A 24,451-nucleotide genomic window follows, 5' to 3' on the forward strand; every position below is an offset into this window, starting at 1 on the left:
CACGTCGCGTTATTGTGAACAAACCCCAAATTTGGGACTTTGCAAATGGCCTCGGATCGTGTTTGGATGACATTTAATCACACAGAATACCTGTTGTAAGCCAAAAATAGGATCGAAATGTTCCTAGTACCAAAATCCTTTCATGCATGAAAATGAACTTCACTTACAGTGTTTTGAAGCAAATTAAATAAACCTTCTCGCTCGGGGTTTGGGCAATTTTCCAATTACGTGAATCGGGAAGGCTGTTAAAAGTAATTTGTCTTCTGCCTCCGTGGGAGTAGCAGAGACACAAATACAGTGCTACTGTTACTCCGGGGCATTCTGCTGGGTAATTGTATGCCCTGTGGGTGGTGTATAACACGGTACAAAAGTCTCAGTAACTTTCCCTCATGCGCTGTAAATTACAGAGGGGAGATACCATGTACGCGAGGTACATGCAAAATGGAACAAAAGTTTATTGAACTGCATGACTAAATATGTTGTAACTTGATCTACGAGAGGTCCTCAAGATTGTAGTCGAATACATTTCTTCCAGAAAGAATTTCATCTGCCATGGCTATTCTATTTCTTAACTCAACTAAACTCTCTTATTATGTTTACCTTCGCAGAATGAAACATTGTTTTTGCTCTATTTCTTCGTCCTCTTCTTCTACTCCAAAATGACCTGAACCAGACGTCTATATCTGTCACCATGGTAAATGGTGTTGGGTTACATCATGTTGCAATTTTGTAGCAGGAGGGATTTAGACTCCTGCCTGACCATACATATGCATGAATGTGTTTGAGTAAGAATTAACTAGAGCAGACCACATGCGAAGGTAAACATTATTCCTTTGCTTTGCAAACGTTACATGTCTAGTTTCTTATCTAACTCTCTAGAAACACCCCTGGCCAGCAAATCTAAATCCTCTAAGTCCCGTAGATTGTTTGTCAGTTACAATGCTTTTACGTCCAAGGTTATCTCACTACTGATTGATATCTGCAGTAAGGGGACAAGACAAGTCCGGATGTGAGAGATAAATGTGAAGAAGGGTGGCTTAAGAACCATTTGCTTTCCGACGGAAAAATAACAAATACACCATGGAAGTGCACACAAATCACCCTAATGTTGTAAAACGACAACGCAAAAGGAAATAGAATGAAATATGTGTACATTAGGATACTGCGATGGCTTCGGGAAGAGACGTCTTGACATATGGACCTTTCATGGCAAGGACATGCCAAAACTGCGTTGTAAGCTTTTCCGGGAGATTTAGATTCGCAGCGTTGCGGATGCTATAGAGTGTTGCTGACATACGTATGGGATTGCCGTGGGATGTTGCCATTTCCGACAAGAGAGACATGATAATATATCCACATGCCAGAGCGGTTTGATCGCAGTGCTTCGATTCTTCTATAGCCCGCTATGATTGATAACGTCAATTAAGTTCTCATAAGTTCTCATATCGATAGGGCTTGAAATAAAGTTTATCGTCATGTAGAAACAAATGTTGCACATGAAGCTAGTGTGTTACGCCGAAGGGCGGTTATACTGGCTATACCGATACCGATACAGATACTGATACATTCCTGGTGATTCGGCCTCTATGTAAAGTACTGGACTTCGGCTAAACATGGTATCCAACGTTATCCTTAAAGCCGACAAGATCACTCACACCTTAATGTATAGCTGCGCGAATTATATCACTTTATGCCTAGGTCGGCACTCTAAGAGCACCATCATGTTCTATTTAAAAAGTTACATGAACCATGAATGTCAAGGTCACCTACTTGGCAAGGACGTATCTCAGAGTCATGGTCATCCCTAAACCCAACAAAGTCACTCTCAGCTCTGCAGCTCGAAGTTTATTACTTTCTGAACCTACATCGGCAACCCAAAATCCCTATCATTTTTTACTAGAGAGCAGTTATCATGTAGGCCGAAGTTCAAGGTTACTTCTGATATACTAGTAGTGTCAAGGCAAAACGTATTAGTCACTGACAAAACAGAACTTTTTAAACATCCAATGCAGTAAGTCGGTGTGTGGGCGTTTGAATGTCTCACGTGCACCGATAGGCGATCTCGAAGAACCCGTGTACTCGTTATCGTTGAAAGTTTTATGCCACTTACACAGCTAACCGCTGGGAAACAGTAAACCACGCATCTTGAATCACAGTCAATATCCAAAAGCCACAAAGGGCGGTTTAATTGCATAGACGTCCAACTGAAACAAAGTGTGTACAACCGAGGAAAAGTTGTCTCAACTGCGATCTCTGGCCCGCGGCCATAGGCACAGATGGTTGGCCCGATATAGCGGCCTGTAAGGCAGATTGACAATACCCATCTTTTACGCAGAGGATATGCATCGCGAGTATGTAGGTCAGCGTAGATTGCTCTCTGGTGGTATAAAACGCGTTCTTCAATATCAATTTTCCCGTGTCATTATCTGATGATTGTGTCTCGCATCGATTTTAACCTTTTTGACTTAAAATCTTGTTTTGAGGCAAACAGCGACTTATTAACCATCACAAGCGTCCTGAATTTGACCTCCCTAGAGCTGTTAGCCGTGGTCTCAAACAAAACAAGTGTAGAATTTTTAAAAAGCTCATAAGGCGCGCACGGGCTCTAAATCTTTCCCTAGTTAAGATTCCAGCTCGTGACCCAGAAATAGCCGGCCACGCCTGATAAAGGGCTTTCAAGTCATCGATCTTTCCGGCCGGCAGTTTGTCACAAACCTCTTAATGCTGCATCATGTGGTACAGAGCACTCCGTAATGTATTACTCGATCATGGATTAAGCTAGCTAAACTAGCACGTTCGCGCGTCTTTTTTCATGATAGTTCATGTACGTTCAGTCTTGAAAAAAATGCTAGTAAACATTCCCAAGGTTGTTGCGTTTTGTCTTCGGAAAGTTTTTGATAAGAATATATTCATATCAGTTCAATCACAAGACTCTAGGGGATACGTTCGTGCAGTATCATGTAAAAAGCTGTGTGATATCTGTTACTCAGTATTCTCAGCAAGCACACGATAATACGATGTGTCCGCGCATAAAATACTGCTGCCTGGTAGGATCCACAAAGTTCAGGGAAGTGATATAGACGATAGTATCCCCTCTAATAGCGCTGTGTTGGGAAACGAGGCGGCAGCCATATTATGAATCATGTGCAGACCTCCTATGTTGGTTTTATCTTCTCTCGGATACATTCTTCACAAAGAAATCAAAACAGGGGAAATTAATGGATCAGTCTAGTCTGTGGGGACGTTATGATAGGGTTTGACGTTGTTTTCTTTCCGCAGACGGAGCCGGCGGCACCAATATCAAAGTCCCTTAAGTAATAATGATTGAATTATCATTGCTGTAGGGCATGACAGTTACTTCGGTTGTACGAGCTTAATTCTTTCAGATAAACGTATCAAACACCTTGTCAAAACGGAGTTTTATATTAATAAGTCTGGGTAATAAATTTTATGTGTTGTATCCAATTATTAAGTAATAATAATTACTTGGCCAACATAAGTGCCTTTCTTTCATTACCTATTTGCTTACAATATTTCTTTATCCGTTGGTCATATGTCTACTGAACGTTGGATTCAAAGTAAATTTGTTGTCATGATATTAAGTAAAAAATAACCAATGTCATTTTTCAAGTCGTACATTAATATACGATCTTCGCTTCTCGTTTCAGAGCACACAGTTCCATATGATATATTTGTACAGGCGCGCGCTAGAATAGACCGGCGGAAAAAACTTTGCACTTTGCGGGACTGATGTATAATCCAGGCAGCATACATCCTTCTCCTCTGCTGTTGGGAAACCGTGATATAAGATAGGATCCTAACATCAGAGTCAGGCCGCGCTGTCAATATAAACCACTTCTCAGTTCCTGTCCGCGGGGACATTTGGCAGATTAAGGCGGCAGAAATATGCATGCGCATATCCTAACTTCAAGATAAGATTCAAGCCTCTGGTGACTTCAAGGGCCCAGGGATGCTTCTTCTTAACGTCCGCGTCTGAGACAATCAAAGGAGCTGGGTCTCCTTAAGGATTCCTCTTGTGACAGGCGCGTGGATGATGAAACGATGCTGTTAGGATTACATATTTATGCTGCTAATGGTATTCTAAGCGTTGTGAAGGAATATTGAAGCTGGGGTGTCCCTCTTTTGACTCGTGAGGGAGAATACAAAACTACGTGATGGAGCAAACTCATATCAATGTTTATTGGAATGAAATGTTGTTGGGCTGTCATTGCTGACTGTGATGTTCCCGTCGTCCCTAGCGTAGACTGGAGATCAACAGCATCTCGGCGAACATGGCGGACGGCGCGGTGACCGGCGTGCCTCCCCTGCCGCCACGGTACCGCTTCAGGGACCTCATCCTGGGAGAGTACGCCAGCCAGGACGAGGACAGGTAAGTCAGAATTTTACTCTGATTTGGGTCAGGATTTTTGGCATTCCTAAAATATTACAGAGATGTTTTATTGCATTTTCTGTACGTATGCACCTCAGGGAAATGTGTAAGTACGTTGGCATGGAGATGGGATGGTAAACAACTTATCGGATGAAATGTACACGACAATTTCCAGGAAAATGTAGCTAGGTTACAATCTGTTGCCTCTAGCATAGAGCATGTCTTTATTCCATATGATTGTGTAGTCCTGTGGTCATGTGTTGAAAACGCACGTGCTTGAGTTTTTACTGCGCGGTTTTGCGAGTTGTAGGTTGTAAATCTTGATGTGAAGGAACGTGGCGCCCAGGAATTCCATACAGGTTTCCCCTCCGAGCTGTGCACTCCTCTAAGTAGAGATTCAGCCTGGAGGAATAGTAGTACATATCATAGAGTATTCCCATATGGTAACTCATCCTCGATGGAGTCGCTATAATAAATATAATCGCATTTTGGTGCCCACGGCGTCTGCAGCCAACTAAGTAGTTGGTTGTGTCATTGATGATGGTGTTTCCCACCAGAAATTAGTTGACTTCAGCAGGTTTGCACAATGACATATGAGTATGTATGGACCAAAAATGCTCATTAGAAAGAGGTGGTAATAATTCATGCCATAGCCACAATTCTTGTGGCAAACTTAAGTTCTCTGTTCATAGTGCCTTAATCCAGTGTTGGAATTTCCTCCAGTTATCCTTCCTGATCTTTTTTCAGTAAAAAGTCCTAAATAGTTGTGTCCGTTAAGATTTGTCATGCAAAACTTTTAAAATACAATTGTATGACACAAGTAGCATTACATGTATCTCTGACATTTACACTGTTTTTAATTGCCCAAAAAGCCATTAAAGCACTAAGTTTCACACTGCTTAAATACCACTTCCACAGCAAATTGCAACTTAGAATACATGCAGGAGGTGATGTAATGGTGAAATCCTGTGGCTATGTGGCTCAAAGCAAAAGACATAAAAATCAATGGGGTGCATATTATTAGGCATATTACAACTACTACATGTAAATTACATGACAGCATTTTATACATTGTATGTATCAACCAACTGTAGTCAACACAATTTTTTTGCAAGGAAATTGTGCTGGTCCTTTGTGTCTCAGTGCTTTGATTTTTAAGCTAAAAGAATGACACATCCTTAAACCTTTTCACAGTTGTGTGTTCCATACTTGTGCCATATTGATTATGCCTGGCATAAGTCAAGACAGAGACGGACTAAAAGCTTTTCATAGTACTCAAATGTTGTGTGAACATGTTAATACATTTTGTGTTTATGAATTATGTATGACCAACCACTTTTATAATGGCATTAAGGTGGGCAGATGCATTTTAAATGTAGGCCAAGCACTCAAAGAACGTCAAAAATATTTTTAATAAAGAAACTTTTTAGATTTTGATGGCTGAAAATTAGTCTCTTCATTGATTTAGAATAATGCTAACCTATAAAATACATGATGATGGTGGGAACTGTTAATGTTGTGACATTTTGCACTGTAAATTCATTTATTTGCATTGTCAAAGGAAGGTGGACGTGGTTTTTCTGGTGGATTTAAGTTTGCACTTGAAGCAATTCTGTAGTAGTAATAGTATATTCAATCACTCATCCTTGCTAATGCTCTGGGCCTCTTGCCAAGTTTTCTTCCAGTTGGTCCTATCCTGTGCCCTTTGTCAGGCTGTGGCTTAGGTCGAGACCCAGATAAAGTACCCAGGTCAGAACTCAGCTGGTCTCCCCATCTATGCCTGAGTCAGCCTCTAGGTGTGGTAATTTATTGGAAAATAACACATATTCTCAGTGCTATGTATTCAAGGTGGAGAGGTCATTGCAAAAGCTGTGAAAATTAAACCACTGCAATAATCTAAAAATTTATTAACAGTATTTTGGATCAGCCACAGATCATGAACCTTTAATATATCATGTGTAATGAATGAGCCATATTGCTCCACAACTGTACAACACTTGCAAGACAATAACAATACAGTAAAATGATATTACTACAATGATATATTAGGATATTAAGGTAAAATTACACCACAGTTTGGAAGCACCTAAACAAATTAGTACACAGTACATATTTTCCTAACCCCTCAATATGCTTATTAGTCCCCTAAGGCTGTTTATATGGTTATTTGATACCTAGAGGTTGGGAAAATTTAGAAGGGGATGACACAGAGTCCTGTGGTATATTGCATTTCATAATGAAGAGGCTAGAGGGGGTGATACTCATACATTAATCATGCCAAGGCAGTTTAGTACTGGATCGCATGTCAATTTGACTTGTGTCCTGCATGACCCAGATTCCAAGGTCATACAATCTATTTAGAAAAGAGTTGGAAACACCATGTCTATCATTACATTATTTTTTGTGTTTCGATCTTGCCAATTTTTGTGCCTGCCAATGAATGACTATTAAAAAAAGAATTAAGATAATGTTTTCTAACAAATTCAGAAAATAGACACTAAATAAAAGGGGGTTAAGTTTGCTTTTTTTAACATTTGTATATAGAGGGCAATCATGCCAGTCCTGGGTTTTGGTCAATTTTTCAATTAAATACAATGTATATAATATAGAGTGTCTGACTTAAAACTAAAAACTCACAAACAATGCTGAAATTCTTCCAAATGTTTTCATTATCAGAAACTACAGGAAAGAAAATTGATACCTATTTCCTTTCATGCCCAGGTGTGTGGAGAGGGGATTCGGTTCATCTGAAAGTATCTGTTGAAAAGATGGGTCAATGGGTTGATTTTCATGCCCCTCCCATAGACATACAATATATCTGACACATGTTTGGGTTTAAAAGTGAAGTCACTGAGCAGATGCTCTAACACATGACATTTAAGACTTTGAATTCCATCCCAGCTGCAGTGTAACATAATATGTTATGATGAACATCTGCAGCCATTGCCAACATTTCAAATAACACAGACTGACCTCACACTTCACTCTGACTGAGCTAATTATGGAACACTAAGTCTTGTTGGTCGCTGGATTTACCAAGGATGGCCAGGGCTACATCGTCTGATATTCTCCCTATCACTGATGGTGATGATTCTCCCTATCATGAACGGTATGAGATTTGTTGCATGATTAGTAGACTCAGAGTTAACTTTAAAGTAATGCCTACTTGTAGCAGTTGGTCCAAATGTTCCATGGTTCAGATAGTACACAATGTACAAAATGTACTGGTAAGCCTTACCGTATCATTGCAGTATGAGCATTGCTCAGTAATATTCGGTTAAATTACAAGTGGTACAGTACAATTTGAAGTATCCTCCTACGTGTATTGCATCAGGATCAGAACACATCCTCTTAAACTTTCATAATCCAATTTACTGATAGATTGTGACACAGTATAGACCAATGCATCATTTGCAGCCTGACTAGCTTGTTGTGTAGGACAAAAGTTGGTGATATATGAAATACTAAATATAGTAGACTGGGTTGCCACTCGTGGTGCCTGTCAATGCCTGTTGACAGACAGGGTATACCCTTTGGACCAGCAAATCTCTATACATGTACATGTACAAGGTATTCTAGTCAGTCCAAGGCCTATATAACAATATTAAGTTTCTTACTGATGGCAGTCATTGAGTTGAATCTTAAAATATAAGTTTAACCTTCCCACTGTCAAACAATATTGTTGTGTGACATATGCCAGTGTGTCAATGAAAAAGAACGCATTGCCAAGTATTATAGCAACTTCTTTTTTACTCTTCATTGCCTTGTTTTTATTGATTTAGAAGACTTCGAATGATTTATGCCAAAGGTATTACCTCTTGCACTCTTAAAGTTAAGCCCTATCCCATATCCAACACAAATTTGGTGCAGGTTGAAAGTTAGACGTCTTCAACTAGACAACTTGTTACATGTAGTACACGTAGCAGCCTTTGGCTCATATCCAACTTATCTCCTGAACAAATGCAACAGGCAGGAGATGACTTACAGATGAAAATGTATAGACTAGTATGTGCAGTAAATTTTCTGCATTTGAAATTTCAGATTACAAAGGATACACTAGAATAGCTCTTTTATCCTCACTTTTAGGTCCGTCTCTTCCAATGTATTAAACAGTTGTGAACATTGCTGCAGCAATATAAATCAGAAATTTTAGATTTCTTGGAAGTACTTTGGGTTTCTGTGCATGTGACTTTAAAAGTTCACAGACCTCCTCATATTGACTACCTGGCACATGCTGAGTCACCTGCAGATGTAAAATCCCTATCAATCAACTGTCAAAATCACCTCCCACCCATCATGCAACTGAAGCAATCAGGACTAAATAGAAACACAAATTCCAGCAATTCCTTCGCCCCAAACCATACTACCATTCTTGGAAATAATCTACAGGTGGAAGATGGAAACTTTAGATTCAAATGAAACTCTATGTGACTGCACAGTTGAGGGTTCCCCGCATTTCCAGATGGAGACATTTGGGTCATCAGAACCTTGGGAAATCACTTCATACTTGGTTATACTCCAGACTATTGCTTCCAGCTCCTACAGCTGCTCTGCTGGAGGCATGGGGACCTCATGTCAGCATCCCCAGCTGCTGATGGCTCATGTTGCCATGACTACAAGCCTAAAATCTATCATCCTTGTCATATCTTCTCTGAGGCAATTGTTCTGTTCATAGCCTTCAGTGGTTTCAGGGTGGTTTAGCACTTTGCTAATGTGGCTTTGTGCATGAAGGAGTGTTTTAAAGTGCAGCCATGTGATGGTTGAAACATTCGCCATCAGTCAATCCTTAAAAGTCTGACTAAGGTCAGTGACATGTACATTGCATGTTTTGCTACTTTGCTGAGTTTGAAAAAGAAAGCAGGCTGTCCTTGCAAAAACTGTACCAAGGGGATTCTTAGTGCTAGAGAGGTGACCCTGATCTGTGTGTGGTCTCAGAACCAATTTCTCAACTCAAACTTGGACTGATTTCAGACTTTGAGAATTTTGGGTTTTCGTGACTTCAAGTTCACCCCATTTATTGTGTAATCCTTTTGACCTACTGTTCTCAACCTGCTCTGTCAGGACAAACAGACGTAGGGGCCCATAGCTCAGTGATCAGCCACCCAAAAATGTTTTACATCTCTGTACTGGGATTTAAAAAAAATCAAGACAAAGTGTGCATTGCTGAGACAAATGCTGAGACAAAACACACTGCTCAGCATGCACAAGTAAATGTCGCCAAATGCTAACTAGGTGAACATTGATGCATGTACGGTAAACTTTCACCCACATTTTACAGATTACAGTTAATGCATTTGGCTACGTTTGACATTTACCTGTTCAGCAGTGAACTCCCAAAGTACCTGTCAAGGAAGATTGGTGGATGGGCAGCTTAGATAATACCCGGCACTCTGAATCCACCAAATGATGAACAGGATAGGATCAGAGGAACTACGGTACAAACTCAATAATGGAATTCCTCTCATAGTATGCAATCACTTGACACAATAGCCATAGGTCAGCAGCATTGGACAAAATATTTGCCTTAATGTCTCAAAACCAAATTTGTTTTTATAAGCCTTATAATGCACTTTAGTCTAATAGGAAAACGCAGTTGTGTTGGGTTGTGGTTTACTCTCTAATGGGTTCATTGCCAGTGCAGGTCGGTATTAGCTGATCCTAGGGCCAGATATTCCACTATCTATAATTAAATCAAGAAGAGAATGGATGCAGACTCTGGCCAGTGGATGTTGGTTTGAACCAATTGCTGAGAGTCAATGGAGGAATGCCTCGACAGGGTTATCTGCTGGGATTTCCCAAGGGGGAAATTGTGTTCCCACCAAATCCCAGAATGCCGTTCTTGTGCATGTTTGCCTTTCCACACAAAAGCATGTCCTAACCTGGGTCATCTGGGCTTCTGTATTAAACTACATGTAATTTTTCCCCAAGCATTATGTATTGATTCCCATTGATGAATTGTAGTCTGAGGTTTTCTAGTTAGTGATACATATTCAAAGATATGGTTTTATTTTATTAGGCCACACCAATTTAATTTGTTGGTTCTCGGATTTTTTCAGAAAAAATATGAAGCGACAGGTCTAGGCATGTTATAGCCCCAAATGCTACAATAGGAGCCATTAAGTCAACACAAAAGGCTGGGTTAATAATAAAACAATGAATTTTAAACTTTTTAATCTACTGCATTAAAGATGGAAAAACTGTGACAACTAGAAAGAAAAGGACTTTCCTCAATTGTTGGGGGCAAAATAAAAAATATGAGCATTTCTGAGTTGACTCAGAACCAGAACCTTTTTTTTTCAAATCAGAAAAAAAAAATGAAGAGGCGAATCCGAGAACCAACAAATCAAATTGGTGTGGCCTTAAGTTCACATCCTTCCAACTTTATCTCCAAAAGATGAAATCACTAGTTAAGCTATTCATTCTCTATCCTTATCCTCACATCAAGTGTGGGAATATTAGAAACAAGGGAAATTTACATCTTCTGAGTTACAGGCACTGCATGGTACCAAATATTACAATTTATTAGCTTTAAAGAGTTTTGTTGTCTCACACATTTACATCACATGCTAAAGCCTACTAATCTGTCTCAGTCTATATATCTTGTCATTATCACATCCATCCAGCCTCATTTATCATTATGGAATCTAATAGTGAACAGAGTCATGTTGACAGATGAAAAGGATCAACAACTGGAAGCAGAATTTCCTAATCAGTCTGACATCCTGTCTCCAAAATAATTGGCTTCGGTTCCCCTACCATCAGTCTTTAAGAGGATTACACCTCAAACCGGATATCAATCCTCGCGGAAATATAATCAGCAGTAAGGCCACACCAATTTAATTTCTTGGTTAACGGATTCGCCGCTTAATTTTTTTCTGATTTGCAAATAAAAATAAAAATCAAGAATCAACTGCACAATGCTCAAAGACATATTTTGTCCTGAACAGTTGAAAACAGTCCTTTTCATCCTTGTTGTTACAGTTATTCCATCTTTCAATGCAATGGTATCATTAAAAGTTCAAAATTCATTGTTTAAATTTTAAACCAGCCTGGTGTGTTGACTTCATGGCTCGTATCGTACCATTTTGGGCCATAATACGATGCCTAGGCCTGTTTTTATTTTATTTTTTTTTTCGCCCGCCCGCTCCATTATTTTTGTAGAAAAAATCCGTTAACCAAGAAATTAAATTGGTGTGGCCTAAGATAAGAAGTGCATGTGAAAGTGGCAAGTTAAACATAGTGTGTAACAGGAGCTAGTTGCCAGCGCAGCCTGGCATGCCAGTCATTTTAGCTCTCAGCTGTGACCTCTGACTGCAAAAGGGACTGTTCAGAATATGCTCAGGAGGATGTGGTGGCATGGCCTCTGTTGGTCAATATTGACCAATACAAATCCACATCAATTTGACAGCATCTGAGCTATGGATTAACAGTCTATAATACAAAAATTACAGTCTCTAAAAGTGCTTTCAATTTCTGACAACTCTTTAGTGTCACTGATGAAGGGTAGTGGATGCTCTTATACAGTATACCTGAAACGTCTGACCATTTCCAATTAATCATATCCAGTTGGTTGAGTAACTGTTTTTTGGCATATCTTCTTACATGGATGTCAAACCTTCACCGACGTATCAGATTGTGACACATATGGTGACTGTCTTTGAGATGTATAATACATGATATGTATCAATATCTTTCCAGGATTAATATCCGGTTTGACGTGTTATCCTCTTACAGCCTGATGTTACATGACTCTAGCCAATTATTTTGCAGACAGGATGTCAGACTAATTAGGAAAGTCAGCCTCCAGGTGTTCATCTTTTTCATCTTTCAACACCATTATGATAATAAGGATACATTAGGGTGGCCGTAAATGTGACTAGAATTTTTGACTAAAACATGATTTTTGAAGATGACTTATTGTCGTAAAACAATGTTTAAGAAAATAAATTTCAAGTTTATTGCAGATATTTTGTACATCGTAGTAAATTTAACAGCATGACAGTGTCAGAGAAGTAAGTTTTATTTAAAGTTAGTATCAGGGTAGTTGACAAGCAGGTGAGAAAATAAGGACTCTTTCTGAGTTATTTTACTTTCCTGTAGAAAGCACGTCAGCAGAATATACTGCACCTGCGCAAAACCTGGATTTTTCACGGTTTTCGTTGGATATTTGGTCAGAATTTTGTACTCCTTGTATACACATGTACTGCTGTTTGTATCTTGCCCCAAGATATATTTGGCAGTACTTGGCAGTGACAAATGTATCAACTAGGCTCAAGATCTCCATCAGTGACTTATGTAAACTACATTTAGCTTTACTGGGAAACCTAGCCAAGGATATTCAGAGTTGCCGCCCAATGATTTAGAGTTGTTGTCTGTGGTTCTGAAGCCATTTTATATGGACCTGCAGCAATGGCTGGCAACACTCCACGGTAAGTTGGACAAGTTGTTTCTCTAACAGTTTATTTACAACATCTGATATACTGCAACAGTGAGTACCTGCAGTGTAGTGTTTGAGTGAGAGCCTTGTTCTGTAAACCTAGTAATCTCTGTTTTATTCAGGGCTGCCTTTAGAACCCATCTCTCCATCCATGGATGGAAAATATTAATGTGCTTACGAGGACAGAACAAGTATTCACTCCATCTGTCCCTAAAGTCATGTGATGAAAATATATCTTCTTCAGCTTAGAATTGCAGAATGTCTCCTCTAAAAATGCGTGAAATGGTGATTCAGAGGGTTGGAGTTCCAAGATTTTAAACCTCCTAGCTTTGCAAATACTATGGCCCTCCCTGCGTCTCCCCAATCCCAAGAGGAAGTGGGATGGATGAAATTTAAAGCTGGAGACAGCCTTTTTTTATGTTGCTGTCAAAGTACACTCCATTGTACAGTACTGTACACAGTAATACTATGTTTCATTGTTTACAATGTAGATAGGTCAGGCCTTGTGGGCTGGTATTAAGTTTAGCTGTGTTTGCATGACTGCTAATGGATTATCAATAGCAAGCTTTCATCTCTGAGTCAGTATAAATCTTGGCATAAAAGCCAGTCTGAGCAATGTTTGCAGATGATATAAAACAGTCTGACTTTTGGCCTGTGTTATGAAGCTATGGAGAGTATGATAACGTGTTGCTTCAGGATTTTACTCTTTTTATGAAACTTTGGAGTGTCAGGTAATGGAGCTTATGATAGTTTTGAGACTACTTAAAAAAGAATCACAATGAAATAGCCATTTTTCCTGTTGTATGGAGCTTTGATTTGGAGGGTATGATATGTTGCTTGGAGATTTGAATCATTTTATGAAACTAATAGTCTATGGAGCATCAGGCAGTGGCTTTGCAATAGTTTTGAGACTGCTTTTCATAGAAAAATGTACATAATATCACCAGGGTCCATAATATCGCCACCTTGAGAAATAGTGTGCTTTAAGATATTTTTACTGCAACATACTTTTGGTATGCACTCCTGCACACCTCAAATGTACATACCTAGGGTATGTTGCAGTAAAAATATCTTTAAGCACACTTTTTCTCAAGGTGGCGATATCATGGACTATGGTGATATTATGGACACAGATAAAATATTAGACAAACACTTAAAATCACTACAATTAACACCAGGTATTCAATGCTAATTTCTATTTATAGCTGAAAACATCAAATTTCCCTTCCATAACCCTTAACAGTGTGTGTCCATACATGGTTACAGTGGCTTTGAATGGCTTATTGTAGTTTTGTCTAGTGCACACTTAAAGGTCGTGTTGACAACGCATGGAATTATGTAAGTCCTCATGACTGACAGCCTACTTTATGTACACTCCCTGGGTGCTTATAAGGGTTATGAGAGATAAGGGGATTTCACTGCTTATATTGAGTTCATTTCTAGGTGTTTGGGGCAAGCCTCAAATGTTCTATGATATTATTAATATATTAGATGTAATTTCAACATGATATTTTTGTACTTTATTCAACATAATACATTCAAGAATTACGCTATCAAACAGACTGTAATTTGGTTAGGAGAAAATTATTACTCTAGTAAGGTGGGCACAAAAAATGTTGTTTGACCTTGAAAATTATACAGTGTTGTTATTTCTACCAGGCCAATAGTGCATACAATTTTTTCGTCTTTCTGTTCTATTGACAGCATTCTTATGCTGGTTATTGTTATTTTCAATATCATATTCACTTATCCTTCAGACAGAATTTTTTATATCCAAGCACTCCCCCTTTCCTGCCATCATTTTTAGTTCCCATGATAAGCATGATGTGCAACAATTGTGTAGCAATGAGTATTATAATAATGGTTGACCTTCATACCAGAACCTGTGATAAATTATGCATGAGGTCTATTAAGCGGTATACACTTCATGTCATCTAAAGAACAAGGATGTTGTGGCCACGTGAGAATGTTTTTGGCAACGTGATAACATCACAAAGAACGGCTTTTTGTTTTCTATCAGAGCCTGACTTGCAAAGCTAGAGGGAACGCTGTGTCCTATTCAGGTTTTGCTATTAACAGTCATTACCAGCACCAAGATAACACCATCTACATGTAGATCAATGTTATCTATAGTTGTTTATATTTTGTAGCAGCATTACTTCACCACAATGAAATGCAATTAGTAAGAGCTTGCTGTAAATAATTCATTGGAGTACATTCTGCACAGTCATGTTGATGCACTTCTGCTCAATTTTATCTAAATTAATCTTGACAGGTAACAGTAAACAGCAAATATTTCTGGTGCCAAGTGATATTTACCTTTGGTATTTGAATAATGTACAATTATATTTGGTTTACGTGTACATAATGCTATATTGGAGTAAGGGATATTTCAAGTTTATTACCAATACCTGTACCGCTTGTGTTGGACTGTTTGTAAATCACCAGCGTTAAGAATCAAGTTTGCAAGCTCTTTTCATGCCCAGGAGAACTAGAACATCTTCTTATAGCTTTGGAACATAATAAAAACTGTTTTTATTGCTTTAGATAAAAATGGGATATATAAAATCCTACTTGAATCCAAATGATAGTGAAAAAACACTAACCATACTTCAGCACCAAGGACAGGGCATATGTCATATTGGACTGCATAAATTTGATCTCACGGATAACAGCACCTCTTTTTTGGACTGTTTGAAAAAAAAAGAATAAATTCTCTCTACTTTTGATACAGTGCACTCTTATAGTTGAATAGATATTGCAATTATGGTAATATCCTAGCAATAAACTGTAGGAAATCAAGAAATAGCTAAAACTACCCGAAACTACGAGTGAGCACATATGCCAGATGGCCAATTGCAAAGTCAAACCAACACTCATTTCCCTCTCCCTTCAGATTTTGAGTCTCGAGAGACTGCTATACAGGTTTGCACAACATCAGACTAGAGGCTAATGACTAGTAAAGCAGCAGTGAAGATGAGAAACTCCTGCTTCAGATCTAAGTATTCCCAGTCGCCCTGATTACCAGCAGGAAATTGCATCTGGCCAATATTTCTTGTAATCAGTTTCATGGGGTGAGCAATTGTACCAATTACAGTAGTAGCAAGCCAGGTTTATCTTCATCACTATGATGTACTCATTATTGACTGTTTCCCGCCCTAGGAATTAACGAAACATATGCTTCGTTAACTTTCATTAGTATTTTCAAATTCCATGTTTCATTTTGTTCTATTTTTGCTGCTTCCTCTACCACTGCATTCATTCAAATGAGAATAGGTTCATTACATTGAATAGGCCATTCAGGAATAAGATTCTTTTCATTCCACCCAACTATATTTACCTGTTATGCTTTATGGCCCATCCACTATATATGTTGCTTTGCATTCTTAGAATCCATAAAAGATGATAAGAAAAACATTGATTTCGTGTTATTTTTCTAAACGTATGGGCCCCCAAAACGATTACTCAGTGTCACATGTTTCTGCCTACTCCTAGCTGATAGATTCAACAGGTTACTTCATTTCCCAATGTAGCTGAAGCACTTTTCAGTAAGACACATGATAACATCTAGAACCATTAACTCTGGTGCCCCAAGGTTATTACTCTGCCAGCACTGATAATAGCTTTTCAATGCAACATTCACAGAATTATTGTATATAATGATATGAAAGGCTGACCGAAACGGAATCTTTCAGATGTGGATTTGTGATCAGGAGGTTTACATTGGGTTCATGTTATTAATGGTGGCTTGATCATACATGTGTCTTTGATTGGCTGGCTCTTTGGCCTTTTATTCACGATGTGAAAAGCCATCAATCAAGCCACATTAACCACCTGCCCGCGTTTGCACCACAGTCACTTTTTATCACGCAAACAACAAGCAAATTGAGGCCGTTTCGTCGACTGAAGCAATCAACAGGGTGTGGCGCTGCTACCTCTGGTGATTTCCTTTGTGTTGTGAGGATGCTAGAAAGACGTTGTGTGGTCTGCATGGAGACAGAATTGTTCGAGCAGTTATGGATGATGAGATATGAATATATACTACAGTAGCGTAAACATGGAGCGATGGAGAGACATCAAGGACTTGGAGGTCTCCTATAGCCACATCAAGCCGTAAGTCTGCAGCTTACTTACCTGTTGATTTTATACAATTGTTGCGCAGTGTGTATGTTGGTCACACACAATAGTTGTACTCAATTATGTCTGCCATGATGACCACAATTTTACATGCATTATGAATGGCCATTGGAAATTTCATCCTTTCATTGACTTCTTTGTGCGTGTAGCTGTGTATACAATTATAGGATTTCTAAATTTTAGATAGAATGTTAGAAATAGTTATTTTTAAAGCATAGAAGCTGTTTGATATTTTTCATAACTGACAAACCCTGAAGCCTAACAGTTCTGCTCGTATGAGAATTTATGGAAATTATGCACGGATGTGTCAACACACGCATGTCGCCTGTCTAAATGCCTGCACTTAGATCTGAATACATGTTGAACCTGTCACCTCTTCGAATATGATTTATGCTCACATGTTTATGTACACGTATATGGATGTCATAAAGTCTGTGCCATGAATAAATCATTGGATCTGCGAGGGATGGCATGAGTCATGGGCAGGTGTCGCGTTGCTGATACAGAACATGCTTCTGTTGTGAAATTCGATCGGTTGTTTTGTCTGGGTTAGTCTGGGCTTTCATCAGGTGCCTGTTGATAGATGTCTATACATAGCTGTACAACCAATAAACAATTCATCTCTCTGTCCATTCTTCTCTAAATACCTAATAGGCTTATCTGAAATGGCATTTTGTGCCTGAGTTGATATGTATGATTGGGCTACTGTATAAGTCAGCAGATGTAAGGCACATCAGGACTTGTCCATGGTAGACGCTAATAACTGCATAGTCAGTAAGCCGTTGTCATGGCAGACGATTATGTCTATAATTCTCTGCCAGGCTATGTACCAAGAAATAACTAATTATCTGTTTAGACTTATAAAATGTTTCATATATCATATCCAGTTGCTTGAGTAACTGTTTTATGGTGTATAATATCAAATTGTCTTTATGATATGTGACATATTGTACCTTACATACTCCAGACCTGACCAGTGGTATTTCTTGGTACATAATCTGAAATTTGTTTCAGTATCTACAGTCGCCCTGAATTTAGGATTTATGTAGGATAAAATATTCAATAGACATACAATAACTTATTGTCCTGTTTTTTGGACGCTTGAAGTGCTGTCTTAAGTGTTAAGGAATGTGAAAAATTTACAATATCTTTATGATTATGTATATATATGGCAGTCTATACATGCTGAAGTGTTTCCTTACTCAGTCATTGATCAGCCTGTATTTAAGGACACATCTTCTGTATCTGTCCAAGCAACAATTTGTCTCTGCCAACAGGTGTCCCAAGGGTATAAGCTAATAAAGACAAATATGCACCTGTAGGTGACTACAGGGCACTGGCTCCTTAATTGGCATTTTGTTATGATAGTTATACTAGGTCAGATGCTCCACTTTAATTTGGAAGTCAATTTTTTCTTACGAATGTGAATTTTCTTAATTGTCATGCACTGAACTGTTACAGTAAATTTTGTTTCTAGTTTTCATGCTAGGTGTTTTTCATAATCTTTGTCTTTTACTTGAAGAACTGAATTGTTATAAATAAATTTGTATTCAAATGTTACATGTAATACATACATTAGAGTAGACATTCAACTATATTTTAGTAAAATTAAAATTTTATGAACTCTTATCTTATTAGTCAAAGAAAATTTATACTAATCCTTTGAATCTTCATTCAAATAAAATATTGTGATGGTGACAGCTTATCCATGAGCACATCTATCTGTTAAGACAGGAACTGCACATGCATCGAATGTTAATGCACTGAAAGACTTCAGAGGAGACACCTTTTGGTAGTATTGGGTAATGCATTATATAGTCTATGTGAGTCCAAATTTTAGAAAGAAAAGCAGTACAGAAAGATAGATCTTTTGATTGATTGATTACTGTTAAAAGCAAAACTATTGAGATGTAAGAGGTGTCTGATTGCTACACTGTCTCAGAGTAATGAAATTTCTTCAATTCAAATTCCACTGCCAGTAGGTAAACCAAGGGGTAAACCTATTTTAGGTCTTTCGAATAACTACTTACTTGTAAGTAAGTATTCGAAAGACCTAAAAAATACTCATCGGATACTAAAAAAAAGTGAGCTGATAATTTAAAAAGTAATATCTAACTTTAAAATTAAATCGTTTTGGTAGAAGATGATAAATACCACTGTTGCCTACATTTCTGTCATACTAGTTTTCTTCAATAGGGGGTGCTGTTGTGCATGTCTGGCTACGATTTTATGACATCTGCGCCCGCATTGATTTTTGCCTGTTCTAAAAAAAAAATCACCTCTGAGCTGAGGGTCTGGCCTGGGTGCCATCCACCAAGGTCCATGGTAGAGACAGTAGGGAGCCAGCAGTAACTACGGAAGATGGTACTCGGGCTGCCGAAGCTCCATGGAACTCAAGAACTCAGTACATACAACGTCATGTAGTAACAGTGACAATTCATAAATGCCACAAAGGCCTGTATGTACCGGCTAGTCGTAAAAGTTACAATGTGCTACTACCAATTCATACCAGCTTTGTATTCCTGTGCTTTAGCATCATTTTTTTTTTTTTATTTTGGCTGGAATTTTTTTATTCGCCTGCATACACTAGATTCGGGGTATTCAGAGGATGCCATCCATGAAATTAAGTCAGTGTGGCCTATAATGAAATAATAACAACAAACAGCTCCTGTGTCTGTCTATACTATGTGCATTTGCATATGCATGTGTGTGTGTGTGCGCGTGCGTGTGCGTGTGCCTCACAGTACAAGCATGTGTGTAATGTGCATACAATGTATGTGCTTGCATTTAGCAATTTTCCTCAGTTAGATTTACCTGGATCCATGCCAAAAGCTTTGAACGTTATCTAGTGTTGCCCCCTCTAAAAGGGCTTTGCCTTTGAACAATATTACATTTAGAATCCTCACGAGCACATAAAAGCTGCCAGCCTTGAATCCTTTAGAGCAATAGACCCATAATGTTTGTACCAGCTAGAGGCAATTCATGCAGGAGATTTTGGCTGTTGTCTCAGGGCCAAATCAATAGAACGGTAACTGTGATGTTATGCCAGCAATTCTGTCATGTTTTGTGAAGGAAGGGCATGAAAGGAGGTCAAGCAATTTTCTAGTCATAAAAATAATGTACTTGGCTGTAGGCTAGGAGTCCTAAAATCTGTCAGAAGCTTTAACTCATGAGCTACGTAATAAAAATTATCAGCCTATCTTAGGTACATGTAACCTCCATTATCGGTCATCCACTGGGTTATATCTACAACGACGAAAAACAGTGTGTTTGAGAGACCGCTAGTGCTGTACTCCCCCTCCCCCCCCATGTATGCACAGTTTAGTAGATATTCAGGTCTTGGAGTACAACATGTACATAATACACTTGCAATGGACATTTCTTTGAATTCATTTTTCCTGTGTGCACGTGGCAGATATATGTGACAGATAGGTTTATACGTTAGAACATGATCATGGTAGTATGTAATATTTTGTAACTATTAATTAATTTTGTTAATTGTCATATTGTTAGTTTACAACTTTGTAAGAAGTCATTAAAACTTGTTGTAGTGCCCGAGAGAGTATCAATTTTTGTCTGGTCAGACAAAAGTGCCAAATTTCCTTTTATTAAGATCATCAGAAATTATATGTTTCATTACTTACTGTAATCATTGTATAGGAAGTAGTAACATGTTTTTTCTTGGTCAGTAATTTATCTGTGCTGTTCTAATGTCATCTGATTGATACCCACTAATGGAGGGTAGTAATGAGCCAGTGCATCAGATTTCATACTTTCAATTAAGGTTTGATAGAATCAGGATAATCTGTCCATATAATGGTGATTTGTTGGTGTCTGAGGTATTTGACAAATAGTGGGCTGTTTTGTGTTCATTGATTTTACATTCAAAAGGAAAGTAGTCCTCTTACAGTTAAATCAGTAATTATGTAGGTTATGAATCATCTGCGCTGCTATGTAGGACACTGAATAGATTTGGGTCATAGAGTCAAAATATTATACGATGAACAGCGGGGGTAATTTTAAGCTGCTACAAGTGGTATGTCAGATAACCATTAGCACTGAGGAATGAAAAAGGAGGATTCAGGGGGGGGGCAAAACAGTACATGTTTTCAGTCAATAGCTTGAGATTTTTTTTCTTTTAATTTTTCTGTATCATTTATGTCTCAGAGTGTTCACTTTTCCTTAATTCGTGCAATTAGTTTTGAATTTGATTCAATCTTAACAAGCCATCAACTGTCATTCAAAAAGTTAGAATCAATGAACAGTGTCAAATCTCCACTGTCTAGCAAGACAACAAGAGCCCAAGAAGAGTCGCTCAGGAAACTTGTAATCACATTTTTACGATAGTGACCCCTGATATAGAACAAGACATGATACATCTTGTCCAGGGCACCACATCCATGCCAACTTTACAAACTAATACGGTGTCACTCGTAACTTTGTGATGTTCTTTATTTCTTTAACACACCTACTCCTTATGAGTTGTCCTTCCTGTCCTATAAAGGTAGATAATATCCTTTTTATTACCACACATTCACTAGATAAACTGGTGAAAAATCCCTGCAGCAGAGACCTTGATGTCCATCTTCACTCATGCACAAAAGAAGCCAGCTGCCTTGTCCACATTTGGCTGCCTGCCAGTCTAGCAGGGCAAGCGTTATTACCTTCGCCAAGAAGGTTATGTTTTCAGAGGCGTTCGTGTATGTGTGTGTTTGTGTGTGTGTCTGTCTGTAAACACTATAACTTGAGAAGGCTTAAACGGACTGACTTGATATTTGGTAGGTGGGTAGGTCTTGATGAGACCTCAAAATGATTAGATTTTGGGCCGCCTGGCGGCTTGTCATGGTACTGCAGCAGAACTTCCGGGTTTGATATCTCACGATCCAGACATGCTAGGGTGACGAAATTTAGATGGTAGATAGCTCTTGTGCTGGGGATGAAGTGACATGAGTTTGGGCCCCCTAGTTGCTTGCTCTAGAACTGCAGAGGGGTTTAAAGGACAAATGTTTAAAAGAGGATAACTCAAGAACCGATTGATGGATCGTCAGGGTTTTTGGTGTGTAGGTAACTTAAGTGATGTTTGACATAATAATGTGAGTATTATGCAAATATTGCCGTAATTTGCATAATTCATGAGGAAATTCCATAAATCAGTTGCATCACATAATAGGACTATTCAAGCTTGTGGCATGTGTAATTGAGACCAAGAGAAACACAGGCAGATATCGATTATGTAAATTAAGACTTAATTTGCATAATTAATGAGTATATGTTATAATTCAGCAATGATAACTGCCTCGAATTCCATACTTAGGATATTTGAAAGTTAAATGAAGGTGAACATCATTAACATCAACTCAACATCAATTCAAATAATGACCTCATTTGCATAATTTATGAGGAAATGCTAATAAAAAATACAGTGCACTACAGTACAGAGCAAATAGAGGCAGGTTTTTGTTCTCAAACACTCTACAGTCAGTAGCACCTTTGGCCTGAAATATATAGGTCAGGCTGTAATAGAATCTGGTCAACTGTACATGCCGAGGGAGAACATCATCAATCAAACTGTAGCAAGCCCCACTGCTTCCACACGTGTTTTGCTTCCACACGTGTTTTGCGTTAGAGGAACTGTCTGACAGCTGGCGTTTTGTTGCATAAACCACACAGCCTTTCCCTGCCTTGCACAAAGGAGATGCATGTTGCATCAGCCAAGTTTGGTACCTTTAGCAAATGGAACTTGTTTGTCCGTGAGAGACTTTCAAGAGACCTGAATACAGCATGGATATGTTAAATGAGAAGAGGCTTGAGCCGAGGAAAGGAGGATGACTGGTGAGTAAAACGATTAGTCCTAACAAAGGGATTTGTATGGTTTGTTTTTACAGACCTCTTTGTCTGATCTGCTAAAGCTGGATAGTGTTTCGGGGGCCCGGTTAGGGGACATGCAAGTTTGCTTTCTAAGTAAGAGATATTCATGTAGTCGATGTTACCCATTCAAAGTTATCACGAAGAATATCTAGTGTCCGCAAATAATTTTGTCTGTCAACTTCTTTGTGAAACATTTTCATAAACCATTAATTTAAAGGGCATTAGATTAATCAAAGGTATGGAGTAGGAAGTCAGGAAGTTGCCATCTATAGGAATTCATTTGTGGACAAGTGGGGTTCAGCACTCAACCTTGGCATTTCAGTGCGTGGGCATCATTTTCAAGGAAGGCACCAACTTACAACATAGTAAAGCTGCATACATTTATGTATACATGTAACTTTCCAAGCAGATAAGCAAAGGAAGAGACAAGCTTGCTCTGTTTTCTATCAGCTCTAGGCTTTTCTGAGAATTTTGTAAAACCATACTTTATGTATTTTACAAACAAAATACTTAATTTCTTACAGCAGCACTACTAAGAACGTCAGGAGACCAATCAAAATTGAACAAATAAGTACGCTGTCAACAGAAACGTCAAAGCATAACTATGCCTAGGTCAAGGTGCAAAAGTGTAGATCAGAGGAAAAGGTTGATCTCTGCGTACAATAAAAGGCAGAGATTAAATGAGACGTCAGACGCCGCTGAGAAAAGGCGTAGGTCTGACCGGGACGGAAAGAAAAAACAGAGATTAAATGAGACGGCAGACGCCGCTGAGAAAAGACGTAGGTCTGACCGGGACGGAAAGAAAAAACAGAGGTTAAATGAGACGGCAGACGCCGCTAAGAAAAGACGTCTGTCTAACCAAAAAGCCATGCAGAGCTTCAGATTGAAAGAAACACCTGAAGCTGCTAAGAAAAGACGTCTGTCTAACCAAAAAGCCATGCAGAGTTTGAGATTGAAAGAAACACCTGAAGTTGCTAAGAAAAGACGTCTGTCTAGCCAAAAAAGCCATGCAGAGTTTGAGACTGAATGAGACACATGAAGCTGCTAAGACAAGGCGTATGTGTAACAGAGAAGGCATGCAGCGTTTCAGATTGAACGAAACACCAGCAGCTGCTACAAAAAGACGCATGTATAACAGAGAAGCAGAGAAAAGACGCAGAGAAGAAGAGGCTGTAGAAGCAGCTGAGAGGCGCCGCGCATTAAACAGAGCTGCCATGCATACACATAGAAAGCACGCCACACAGGAAATTGTTGAGGCAGGACGTGCATCTGCAAGGACCCGAATGAAGAAAAAAAGAAGAGAGGAACAAACCAAGGACATGACAATTGAAGACTGTGCCACCTGCTTCAGGTCGAAAATTGATGAAGGGCCAATTTATGCTTGCGTATCATGCTGCCGGCTGCTTTACAGAGCTACAGTCTTAGAAATGAAGATTGGAAACTACCCGACAAACGAACAACAAATGGCATACTTAAGTCCAAATCTATTGGTACAACATGGCAAACTAATGGCAAGTCCTGGGTTTGCCAGACTTGCCATAGATACCTTAAGAAAGGAGAGCTCCCAACCCAGTCATGGTTTAATAACCTTGACCTTGCCTCTGTCCCTCCTGAATTGC

The 24,451-nt window shown here is 38.8% G+C and overlaps 1 protein-coding gene across 1 annotated transcript in view; it reads left to right on the forward strand.

Moving 5' to 3' along the window:
- The window catches only part of LOC109466168 (potassium channel subfamily T member 2-like), a 114,356-nt gene that overhangs the window by 22,738 nt on the left and 67,167 nt on the right, over positions 1–24,451 (forward strand). The window contains 1 exon segment of the mRNA XM_019763826.1: positions 4,265–4,390. Coding sequence (XP_019619385.1) covers positions 4,265–4,390 — 126 coding nt within the window.

This window comes from Branchiostoma belcheri, unplaced genomic scaffold (assembly GCF_001625305.1).
Source record: "Branchiostoma belcheri isolate BF01 breed outbred unplaced genomic scaffold, Haploidv18h27 scaffold16, whole genome shotgun sequence".
NCBI classification, from domain to species: domain Eukaryota; kingdom Metazoa; phylum Chordata; class Leptocardii; order Amphioxiformes; family Branchiostomatidae; genus Branchiostoma; species Branchiostoma belcheri.